Source organism: Dendrobates tinctorius, unplaced genomic scaffold, assembly GCF_039654945.1.
Source record: "Dendrobates tinctorius isolate UK_male_01 unplaced genomic scaffold, ASM3965494v1 ptg000164l, whole genome shotgun sequence".
NCBI lineage: Eukaryota > Metazoa > Chordata > Amphibia > Anura > Dendrobatidae > Dendrobates > Dendrobates tinctorius.
This window is the reverse complement of record NW_027361831.1, coordinates 11057816-11070534: the sequence shown is the minus strand read 5'-3', so window position 1 is coordinate 11070534 and position 12719 is coordinate 11057816. Positions and strand designations below refer to the sequence as shown.

Genomic DNA, 12719 nt, shown 5'->3' with positions numbered 1-12719 from the left:
TTTTTTATTTTACCAAGGGTAACAGGAGAAATTGAACTGCAAAAGTTATTGTGCAATTTGTCCTGAGTACGCAGATACCTGATATGTGGGGGGGAACGACTGTTTCGGCGCATGGCAGAGCTCAGAATGGAAGGAGCGCCGTTTGACTTTTTCAATGCAAAATTGGCTGGAATTCAGATTGGACGCCATGTCACGTTTGGAGAGTCCCTGATGTACCTAAACAGTGGAAACCCCCTACAAGTGACCCCATTTTGGAAACTAGACCCCCCAAGGAACTTATCTAGATATGTGGTGAGAACTTTGAACCCACAAGGGCTTTACAGAAGTTTATAACGTACAGCGGTACAATTAAAAAATCATATTTTTTCCACAAAAATGATCTTTTCACCCCAATTTTTATTTTCCCAAGGGTAACAGGACCCTAAAAGTTATTGTGCAATTTGTCCTGAGTACGCTGATACCCCACATGTGGGGGTAAACCACTATTTGGGCGCATGGCAGAGCTCGGAAGGGAAGCAGCGCCATTTGACGTTTTTGGCTGGAATTGAGATCGGACACCATGTCGCGTTTGGAAAACCCCTGATGTACCAAAACAGTGGAAACCCCCCACAAATGACACCATTTTGGAAACTAGACCCCCTAAGGAACTTATCTAGATGTGTGGTGAGAACTTTGAACCCCCATGGGCTTCACAGAAGTTTATAACATAAAGCCATACAATTAAAAAATCATATTTTTTCAACAAAAATGATCTTTTCACCCTCAATTCTTATTTTTCCAAGGGTAACAGGACCCTAAAAGTTATTGTGCAATTTGTCCTGAGTACGCTGATACCCCACATGTGGGGGTAAACCACTATTTGGGCGCATGGCAGAGCTCGGAAGGGAAGCAGCGCCATTTGACGTTTTTGGCTGGAATTGAGATCGGACACCATGTCGCGTTTGGAAAACCCCTGATGTACCAAAACAGTGGAAACCCCCCACAAATGACACCATTTTGGAAACTAGACACCCTAAGGAACTTATCTAGATGTGTGGTGAGAACTTTGAACCCCCATGGGCTTCACAGAAGTTTATAACATAAAGCCATACAATTAAAAAATCATATTTTTTCCACAAAAATGATCTTTTCACCCTCAATTCTTATTTTTCCAAGGGTAACAGGACCCTAAAAGTTATTGTGCAATTTGTCCTGAGTACGCTGATACCCCACATGTGGGGGTAAACCACTATTTGGGGGCATGGCAGAGCTTGGAAGGGAAGCAGCGCCATTTGACGTTTTTGGCTGGAATTGAGATCGGACACCATGTCGCGTTTGGAAAACTCCTGATGTACCAAAACAGTGGAACCCCCCACAAATGACACCATTTTGGAAACTAGACCCCCTAAGGAACTTATCTAGATGTGTGGTGAGCACTTTGACCCCCCCAGTGCTTCACAGAAGTTTACAACGCCCGGGCGTGAAAATAAAAAATTCGTATTTTTTCCACAAACATGATCTTTTAGTCACCATTTTTTTATTTTCCCAAGGGTACCAGGAGAAATTGGACCCCAAAAGTTGTTGTCCAATTTGTCCTGAGTATGCTGATACCCCATATGTGGGAGAAAACTACTGTATGGGCACACGTCGGGGCTCGGAAGGGAAGTAGTGACGTTTTGGAATGCAGACTTTGATGGAATGGTCTGCGGGTGTGATATTGCCTTTGGAGAGCCCCTAATGTACCTAAACAGTGGAAACCCCCCACAAATGACACCATTTTGTAAACTAGACCCCCCCAAGGAACTTATCTAGATGTGTGGTGAGCACTTTGACCCCCGCAGTGCTTCACAGAAGTTTACAACGCCCGGGCGTGAAAATAAAAAATTCGTATTTTTTCCACAAACATGATCTTTTAGTCACCATTTTTTATTTTCCCAAGGGTACCAGGAGAAATTGGACCCCAAAAGTTGTTTTCCAATTTGTCCTGAGTACGCTGCTACCCCATATGTGGGAGAAAACTACTGTATGGGCACACGTCAGGGCTCGGAAGGGAAGTAGTGACGTTTTGGAATGCAGACTTTGATGGAATGGTCTGCGGGTGTCATGTTGCCTTTGGAGAGCCCCTAATGTACCTAAACAGTGGAAACCCCCCACAAATGACACCATTTTGTAAACTAGACCCCCCAAGGAACTTATCTAGATGTGTGGTGAGCACTTTGACCCCCCCAGTGCTTCACAGAAGTTTACAACGCCCGGGCGTGAAAATAAAAAATTCGTATTTTTTCCACAAACATGATCTTTTAGTCACCATTTTTTTTATTTTCCCAAGGGTACCAGGAGAAATTGGACCCCAAAAGTTGTTGTCCAATTTGTCCTGAGTACGCTGACACCCCATATGTGGGAGAAAACTACTGTATGGACACACGTCGGGGCTCGGAAGGGAAGCAGTGACGTTTTGGAACGCAGACTTTGATGGAATGGTCTGCGGGTGTCATGTGCGTTTGGAGAGCCCCTGATGTACCTAAACTATTGAAACTCCCCACAAGTGACCCCATTTTGGACACTAGACCCCCCACGGAACTTATCTAGATGTGTGGTGAGCACTTTGAACCCCCAAGTGCTTCACAGAAGTTTATAACACTCGGACGTGAAAATAAAAAAATCATTTTTTTTCCACAAAAATGATATTTTTGCCCCCAATTTTTTATTTTCCTAAGGGTAACAGGAGAAATTGGACCCCAAAAATTGTTTTGCAATTTGTCCTGAGTAGGCTGATACCCTACATGAGGGGGTAAAACACTGTTTGGGCGCATAGCAGAGCTTGGAAGGGAAGGAGCACCATTTGACTTTTTCAACTCAGAATTGGCTGGAATTGAGATCAGACGCCATGTTGCATTTGGAGAGCCCCTGATGTGCCCAAACAGTGGAAACCCCCAATTCTAACTCCAACCCGAACCCCAACACGCCCCTAACCCTAGCCCTAACCCTAGCCCTAACCCTAGCCCTAACCCTAACCCTAGCCCTAACCCTAACCCTAGCCCTAACCCTAACCCTAACCCTAACCTAACCCTACCCCAACACACCCCTAGCCCTAACCCTAATGGAAAAATGGAAATAAATACATTTTTTTTATTTTATTATTTTTCCCTAACTAAGGGGGTGATAACGGGGGGTTTGATTTACTATATATGGCGGTTTTTATGTTTGGCGGCTGTCGCACGCTAAAAGATGCTTTTTATTGTAAAAATAGTTTTTGCATCACCACATATCGAGAGCTATAATTTTTCCGTATTTTGACCCACCGAGTCATGTGAGGTCTTATTTTTTGCGGGACGAGTTGACGTTTTTATTGGTACCATTTTCGGGCATGTGACATTTTTTGATCGCTTTTTATTCCGATTTTTGGGACGCAGAATGAACAAAAACCAGCGTTTCATGAATTTCTTTTGGGGGGGGTGCGTTTACACCGTTCCGCGTGCGGTAAAATTGATAAAGCGCTTTTATTCTTCGGGTCAGTACGGTTACAGCGATATATCATTTAGGTCTTTTTTTATGTTTTTGTCGGTTTTATGCAATGAAAACTATTTTATATAAAAAATAATTATTTTTGCATCACTTTATTCTGCGAGTTATAACTTTTTTATTTTTTTGCTGATGATGCTGTGTGGCGGCTTGTTTTTTGCGGGACAAGATGACGTTTTCAGCGGTACCATGGATATTTATATGCGTCTTTTTGATCTCGCGTTATTGCACTTTTTGTTTGGCGGTATGATAATAAATCATTATTTTTTGCTTCGTTTTTTATTTTTATTTTTTAAGGGGTTCGCTAAAGGGGTTAACTAATGGGACAGTTTTATAGGGCAGGTCGTTACGGACGCGGCGATACCTAATATGTGTACATTTATTGTTTTTTTTTTTTATTATTTTAAAAAAATGAATTTATTGGGGAATATTTTTTTTTTTTTTTACTAATTTATTTGGCGATTTTTTTTAATTTATTTTTACACTTTTTTTTTAATTTTTTTTTACTTTATTACATAGTCCCAGGTGGGACATCACTGTCCTGTGACAGATCGCTGATCTGTCACATCACAGATCACTGTGACAGATCAGCAATCTGTCACAGGCAGTGCACAAGGCTTCCTCATGCCTGCGCTTTGCAGGCAGTGAGGAAGCCAGCTTCCCCAGGCCCCCGAAGGCCCCCGTCGCCATCTTGGATTCGGGGGCCTGGAGGATAGGAGCCCCCCGCAGCAGCGCTGCACATTGCGCTGCCGTGGGGGGCTCAGGGAAGCACGGAGGGAGCCCCCTCCCTGCCGATGCTTCCCTTTAACTCCCGGTACACCGCGATCGCGTTTGATCGCGGTGTGCAAGGGGTTAATGTGTCGGGGGCGGTCCGTGACCGCCCCTGACACATTGTGCCGGGTGTCAGCTGTGATAATCAGCTGACACCCGGCCGCGATCAGCGGCGCTCACCACGTGGGCGCCGCTGATCGCGGTAGACGTACTATCCCGTCCCCGGTCATACGGGCCCGGGTACCGTGGACGGGATAGTACGTCTCATGTCAGGAAGGGGTTAACCAGTTTTCTTTAGGCTTGTGATGTGTTAGTGAAAACATGCTGGGGGATAGTATACTCCCTAAAGACGGTGCTTTTCTTGACACCACATTAATTCCTGATGATAAAATTTTAACCAATTCATTATCCTGGTGCAGAATGGGTAGAAACTTGTGAACAATATTTTTTATAGATGTGAATTGCGGGCTATACTGGAAACATATATAGGGTTTTTTTCCCATAGTTATTGCCTTTTTTTTCCCTTCTGTACTTGATGCCAGCAAGTCATTTCGATCTTTGGTTTGCACTATTTTTTGTGCTCTAGTTAGGGTCCATTTTGGATAATTGCGATTTGTCAATTTATTGGTAACATGTGCAAATTCCTCTTGCAAGGATTCCTCTGAGCTGCAATTACGTTTAACTCTGGTGTATTCACCAACAGGGACTGACCTGATTGTATGTTTTGAATGACTGCTCCTTGCATGTAGCACCGTGTTCCCACTGTATGGTTTATGGTGCGTTTTGGTATGAATGACCGCACCATCTGTGCCACTCAAACACAAATCCAGAAATGCAATATTGTTAGAACTGTAGTTATGCGTGAATTTGATATTATAGTTATTAGAATTAATATATTTTATGAAATCTGGTATGGCAGAAATATCTCCACCCCAAATGATGAGGGTATCATCGATATATCTACCATACCAGATTAATTGCTTTGAAAAAGGGTTGGCAGTGGAATATATATATATTCCATTTCCCAGAATGACATTACAAGATTTGCAAGGGAGGGTGAGAATTTAGCTCCCATTGCAACTCCTCTAAGTTGCAAAAAAAATTCTCCATTGAACGTGAAGAAATTATGTGACATAAGAAATGCAACTACTTGTAGAATGTAATTTTGTAGCTCAGATGAAAAATTGCTGTATTTGACAAAATGGAATTGTAATGCTCGTATGGCTATATCATGGAAAATGCACGTGTATAATGAAATAACATCACAAGTTAGCCAACTATATTTGGATGACCAAGTTTTTTTGGAGAATGCCCCCAAAACCTGTTTGGAGTCCCTGATGTATCCCGGGGTGCGCTGCACTAAAGGTTGTAACAGCGAATCTACCCACTGACATAAATGCTCATTATTTGAGCCAATGCCCGATACTATTGGGCGCAAAGGTGGAATACCCTCAGATTTATGGATTTTGGGGACCCCATGTATTATTGGCAAAATGGGATTTTTTACCTCCAAGTATTCTGCTTGACTAGCTGTTAAAATCCCCAAACTGGAACCTTCCTTTATTAGAGCACTACTTATTTCCTTAAATCTTATTGACGGGTTATGCAGTAGTTTTTTATAGATGGTACTGTCTGATAATAATTCCATCATTTTTTGATAATAATCAGTGGCATTCAATACCACTACCACTCCTCCCTTGTCTGACATTTTAATGACTAAATCAGCATTATTTTTCAAATCCTGCAGGATTTTGTGCTGATAATTTGAAAAAATTTTTTTGTTGTTTGATTTATCTTTGGATTTCATTTGATCATATAAATGGAGCAAATCCCTCTCTACCATATCCTGAAATTGTTCCATGCAACTAGATCTCGTTTGCACTGGGTAAAAATATGGATTTTTTGTCTCAAAAGCATGTGTCTGTTCACATTGATCATTGCTGGAAAGGGAATGTTCATCTAGATCCTGCAGAGTAACCAGTGCTAACTGTTCCCCAAAATTCATGTCCACAAACTCATTGTTAGCATCTGAGGGGTGACTAGATAGAGGGACACAATCTGAATTATCAATGTCAAAAAAATGTTTTTTAACTGTCAAATTGCGAATAAATTTATTAACGTCCATAATGGTGGAAAACAGATCAAAATCTCGATCAGGGACAAAATTGAGACCCAATGATAATATTTGGGTTTGTTCTTTGGTTAGAATAATTGAAGATAAATTGAGGACATTATTGCAGCTTTTTATTGGTGCCAATATTTTTTTCTCCGAGTTGTAATTCCTTGTGTTCCTCCGGTGTTTTCTGCCTCCACGCCTCTGACGTTTTTTGAATAATGAAGATTACGTCTGGACGCACCTGGAGTGATCTCATTAGATGAAACATCAGATATGCTTGAAAAATTGTCAGAAGAATCCAACTCTGATGAAGTGAAGGAAACATGAGATCTTGGAATTCTGGTGGAGTTTCTGCGCTTATTGTGAACATGGCTTTGCTTCAAGATAGATTTTGGGGTTCTATTTAGACCCTTCCATTTTCCCCATTCATACACCATATTGGTAGAATAGTCATTCAAGTCTCTTGTGAACTTTTTTCTTTCTATCCATAATTTCATCTTCCAATGTTGACACCTTTTTGTTCACAGCTGTCACTGAAGAGTCAAATTGTGGTAATGTTTTGTATTCCACCATTAAAATGTTCAATAGACTCAATTCCTCTTGTATTTCCTTCAATTTCTGATCTTCATATTTTATTATTAATTTCATTAAATTTGCCGAACAATTGCTCAATATAGCATTCCATTCATTTTTAAACTCATCTGAGTAAACAGTAGTAGGCAGTTTTTTTATACGTAAACCTCTTGGTATCATGTCCTTTGCAATATAGTTATTTAAGGTGGCATGATCCCACCAGATTTTAGTTTCCAATATAAGCAGCTTTTCAAATTTGTTGAGACTTTTGTCTAGGTCTGCCACCCCCTGATTAGATGGATCAGAGAACACCTGCGCAACCTTTCTGGATCGGTCTCTAGCAACATCCATGTCTATGTTGCATAAGAATATAGCACATATAATCTGTGAGTGGTGGGTTATAAATATTTCTCAATCAGAGTGGAGATAATCAATGGGAGCACGGCAGTCCAAAACTGTCCAAATAGAAATAGAAAGAAATAGCCAGCTCACCAGAGATCAAGCGCAGAAACTCGGAGCTCCGTGCGGACCAACGTCATAGACCATAGAAGGAAAGTTCTGCTCCAGCTGCTATTAAAATCTTCTTTAATGAAAAACCATTAAAACATACAATGGTGAAGACTCTCCATATAACCTCACCACAACAGAGATGACAGGCTACGCGTTTCGACCAGACGGTCTTTGTCAAAGCCATGTTTGAAATTTGCCTTAGATTAGACATATATGTAGCTTAACGAATAAAACATCATATAAAAATCACATGATCACTTAGAGGAGTTGCAATGGGAGCTAAATTCTCACCCTCCCTTGCAAATCTTGTAATGTCATTCTGGGAAATGGAATATATATATTCCACTGCCAACCCTTTTTCAAAGCAATTAATCTGGTATGGTAGATATATCGATGATACCCTCATCATCTGGGGTGGAGATATTTCTGCCATACCAGATTTCATAAAATATATTAATTCTAATAACTATAATATCAAATTCACGCATAACTACAGTTCTAACAATATTGCATTTCTGGATTTGTGTTTGAGTGGCACAGATGGTGCGGTCATTCATACCAAAACGCACCATAAACCATACAGTGGGAACACGGTGCTACATGCAAGGAGCAGTCATTCAAAACATACAATCAGGTCAGTCCCTGTTGGTGAATACACCAGAGTTAAACGTAATTGCAGCTCAGAGGAATCCTTGCAAGAGGAATTTGCACATGTTACCAATAAATTGACAAATCGCAATTATCCAAAATGGACCCTAACTAGAGCACAAAAAATAGTGCAAACCAAAGATCGAAATGACTTGCTGGCATCAAGTACAGAAGGGAAAAAAAAGGCAATAACTATGGGAAAAAAACCCTATATATGTTTCCAGTATAGCCCGCAATTCACATCTATAAAAAATATTGTTCACAAGTTTCTACCCATTCTGCACCAGGATAATGAATTGGTTAAAATTTTATCATCAGGAATTAATGTGGTGTCAAGAAAAGCACCGTCTTTAGGGAGTATACTATCCCCCAGCATGTTTTCACTAACACATCACAAGCCTAAAGAAAACTGGTTAACGGTGAAGGGCTTTTACAAATGTGGTGCTAACATTTGTAAAATATGCAAATATGCCCAAATTTCTCAGGAATTCACTAATAATGATCATACTTCATGTTTTAAAATAAAAAATTATATCAATTGCAATTCTAGCAACATAGTGTATAAAATTAATTGTGAACAATGTGATTTATCCTATGTTGGTTGCACCTCGAGGCAGCTAAAAATAAGAATAAGGGAACATTTAAATGATATTAGCAATACAAATAATTTTATACGGAATGTCTCAGCAGTTTCCAAACATTTTATTGATTGCCACGCCCGCAATACATCTCACCTTAAAGTTCAGGGAATAGAAAAAGTAAACCTGTCATCCCATGGGGGAGACATCAGGCGATGTCTCCTTACTCGGGAAGCATTTTGGATATACCATTTAAATACTAGACATCCAAACGGTCTCAATAAAAGACATGATCTATTGTTGCACTATTGTTGAATTTCCCCTTTTTTTTTTTTTTTTCTCAAAAGAGGAAAAAAACTTTGTTTTTTTTTTTTTTGTTTTTTTTTCTATGTCGCGTTTGTATTTAATTACATGTGTCCAATTGGATTGGCTCATGTGATCATGTGATTTTTATATGATGTTTTATTCGTTAAGCTACATATATGTCTAATCTAAGGCAAATTTCAAACATGGCTTTGACAAAGACCGTCTGGTCGAAACGTGTAGCCTGTCATCTCTGTTGTGGTGAGGTTATATGGAGAGTCTTCACCATTGTATGTTTTAATGGTTTTTCATTAAAGAAGATTTTAATAGCAGCTGGAGCAGAGCTTTCCTTCTATAGCTTATGCTGATGCCAAGAACTATGGAAGTCTTGGGGGTATAATCAGGGTTAATGCACACCACCTGTGTGGTAGCGTAAAGGGCAGATAAATTAAGTTATATTAGCCGCATCTATAGAATACAGGGACTAACGGGATAGGTTTACACTGAGGCAAACTGAGATCCAGATTGCTACTAGTTGGGTGTCCATTCGGTGTCTATTGACAGGATCGTCTCCCAATTTTCAGGATATAGAATCTTTTCTATAGAATTAGGTTACAGGCTGGACTTTAACTACAGTTGTCATGTAATTTTTATCATATCATTCTAATTAATACTCATTTCTGGTCTTCAAAATCATTTCACATAACTTTTATATTTATTTCAGGGTAGATGTAGTAACAAAATTAGTGCTAAAGAAACAAATCTGAGAGGTGATGAGTGTAAAGGGGGAATTTCGACAGAAAACCGCACAGGTGAGTAGTAACCCAACCACAAACAGCAGAGAGTACCCGCATGTTCTACTAACTCATATTCGTATATATTTCCTTGAAATTTTTCTTCATTTTTAAATTGGAGCCTTGGTCTGTAGGGTCAAAAGAACAATAAGGCATCTGCTTTCACATTCTTGTCTTCATGGTGAAATTATACATTTCAAAGTAGGAGAACAAGGACTAGGAAACTTCACTGAAGATTCAATAGATGAGTAGATCTGGTCTTTATAGGTAGAGTTCTGATGACGAGCCACCACCAATTGGTGTCTCTATTTTTTCCAAGCTAGTTTGATATCAAGGAAATCTTTGTCACTAAACCTTAATTTTCTATCTGTGGAGGAAATAGCTTTGTTGAAAAATCCACAAATTGTAGTTTAATCTTTGTATTTCCTTGAGACAGAACAGACCCATACCAACAGAAGAATTGTTCTCTGACAGATGGAAAGGGATCAGAGAGGTGAAAAACTGAGGCAAATTAGAAATCATGTTTTAATCCTAGAAAATTTCCTTCATCCTGAGTAATTCATGTCTTTGAGCTGACCCTTTTCTTTTTGAGACAAACACCACCTAAAAGAGCTGAATTATAGGCCACATATTTTAGTCTTCACTGAATATTTCGCTAAAAGAAAACAGATTGATGTCAGTAGCATTACAAAAAAGAAGCTATGAATAAACTGGCTTGACCTGAAAAGTGAAAAACTTGAAAGAACAGAACCTGTTAGCCTAACACTATAATATATTGGTCCCTGTTTTGATGTCTCCTGTTACCACCACTGCGTTAATTAGTTTCTCTTTTAAATTAATAATATAATTTCAAGGCTCTATTATTGAATCATAGTAAGTTCAGTCTTATCTTACAGATGACTGTACCAGGAGCTCAGAGGGACATCTGCTATCTTCGAAAGATCCTGATGTCACATCAAGTACATATGAAAAGCATGTCCTTCTCCAAGATAAATCTCGATCTCTTCACAGCAAAAATCAATCATCAAATCATTTTCAACAAGTCCCATCTTCTGATTCATTAAAGACTGTTAAGCTAAATAAAAATAACAAAAAGGATGTAGTACATCAAAAAGCTCACACGTTGAAGCCATATTCATGTTCAGAATGTGGAGAAGGTTATAGCATTAAATCACAGTTTGTGAGACATCAAAAAAGACACACAGGGGAGAAGCAGTTTTCATCTTCAGAATGTGCTAAATGTTTTAAAGATAAGTCAGAACTTGATACACATCAGAAAAGTCATAAAGCGGAGAAAACATTCTCTTGCACAGAATGTGAGAAAAGTTTTTCCTGGAAATCTGGTCTTATTATTCATCAGAGAACTCATACAGGAGAAAAGCAATTTTCATGTTCAAATTTTGAAAAATGCTTTACAGAGAAATCACTTCTCGAAATACATGAGAAAACTCATGCAGGGGAGAAGCCATATTCATGTTCCGAATGTAAAAAATATTTTAAAGAGAAATCACATCTTGTTACACATCAGAAAACTCATACAGGGGAGAAGCCATTTTCATGTCCAGAATGTGGGAAATGTTTTGCAGAGAATTCAACTCTTGTTGTACATGAGAGAATACATACTGGGGACAAGCCATTTTTATGTCCAGAATGTGGGAAAGGTTTTACAGAAACATCTCAACTTGTTAAACATCAGAAAAGTCACAAAGGAAAGATGCCATTTACATGCTGTGAATGTGGGAAATGCTTTATGGAGAAATCACAACTTGATAGACATCAGAGAAGTCACACAGGGGAGAAGCCATTTTCATGTTCAGAATGTGAGAAATGTTTTATAGAGAAATCAGCTCTTATTAGACATCAGAGAACTCACACAGGGGAGAAGCCATTTTTATGTCTAGAATGTGGAAGAAGTTTTTCAGTGCAATCACATCTTAGTAGACATCAGAAAATTCACAAAAGCGGGAAATCATTTTCGTGTCCAGAATGTGAAAAAAGTTTTCCCTATAAATCACATCTTCTTAAACATCAAATAACTCATACAGGGGAGTAGACATTTTTCTATTTTATTTTAGATAATTTTATAGACAAATTCTACAAAAAAATTATACACTGATTTCACTTAAAGTAAAATTGTATCTACAGGAGGAAGGGAAAGCAATTTAGGGCACTAAATGATGAGAAGGAAATCTATGCAATTACCAATAAAGATATACAATTAAAATTAGCATATCTATCGATCAGCCAAGTGTATAAAATATTACTATCCCCGCATAGTTCTCACCAGTGGAGCCATGTAATATATGAGCTTTATTACCAGGTATGAACAATAATTATGCATACTCGCCTTCGATTTCTGGTAACCTGACTATTCTCTGTATTTTTAAAAGATTTTAATCATGTAACTAATCCTACTAAATTTTTGTAAATTTTGCTAATAAACTGAATTTGTAATGGGAGATTAATGGTTTTGATTGCAACTATTCATATAAAGGTTGTTTGTCTGCACAAAATGGCTATTTAAAGATTAATGCTTTATCAAGCTGTGTTAAAGCACTTTGGTAGAAGTGTGGGATACCCACAGTGGTGAGATAATCCATTTCTCTGCATAAGCCAACCATGTGCCTGATGAAGGTCAGAGTCAATGACTGAAACGTTGTACACTTGCATACTCATTTTTGGACTGCAAAAATATTTTCTATATCTCATATTTATGAGTGCCTTGTTCTTTGGATTTACAGTATATAAAAGCTGGACCCCTGCTATCACATCATCCCGCATGGAGTGCTGTGGTTTAAACAAAATCATAAAATAGTAATGTCTGAATATAGTGGGGTGTATACCACCTTTCTAAATTAAGAGTATTGTGTATAGGACAACACCTCGTTGGGCTTGTAACTAAGGCTGGCTTCACATTTGCGGTTG

The 12719-nt window shown here is 38.8% G+C and overlaps 1 protein-coding gene across 1 annotated transcript in view; it reads left to right on the top strand.

Moving 5' to 3' along the window:
- The window catches only part of LOC141053004 (uncharacterized), a 130040-nt gene that overhangs the window by 12635 nt on the left and 104686 nt on the right, over positions 1-12719 (top strand). The window contains 3 exon segments of the mRNA XM_073550325.1: positions 9725-9812; positions 10691-11843; positions 11940-12114. Of these exon segments, the coding sequence (XP_073406426.1) occupies positions 9725-9812; positions 10691-11843; positions 11940-12114 (1416 nt within the window).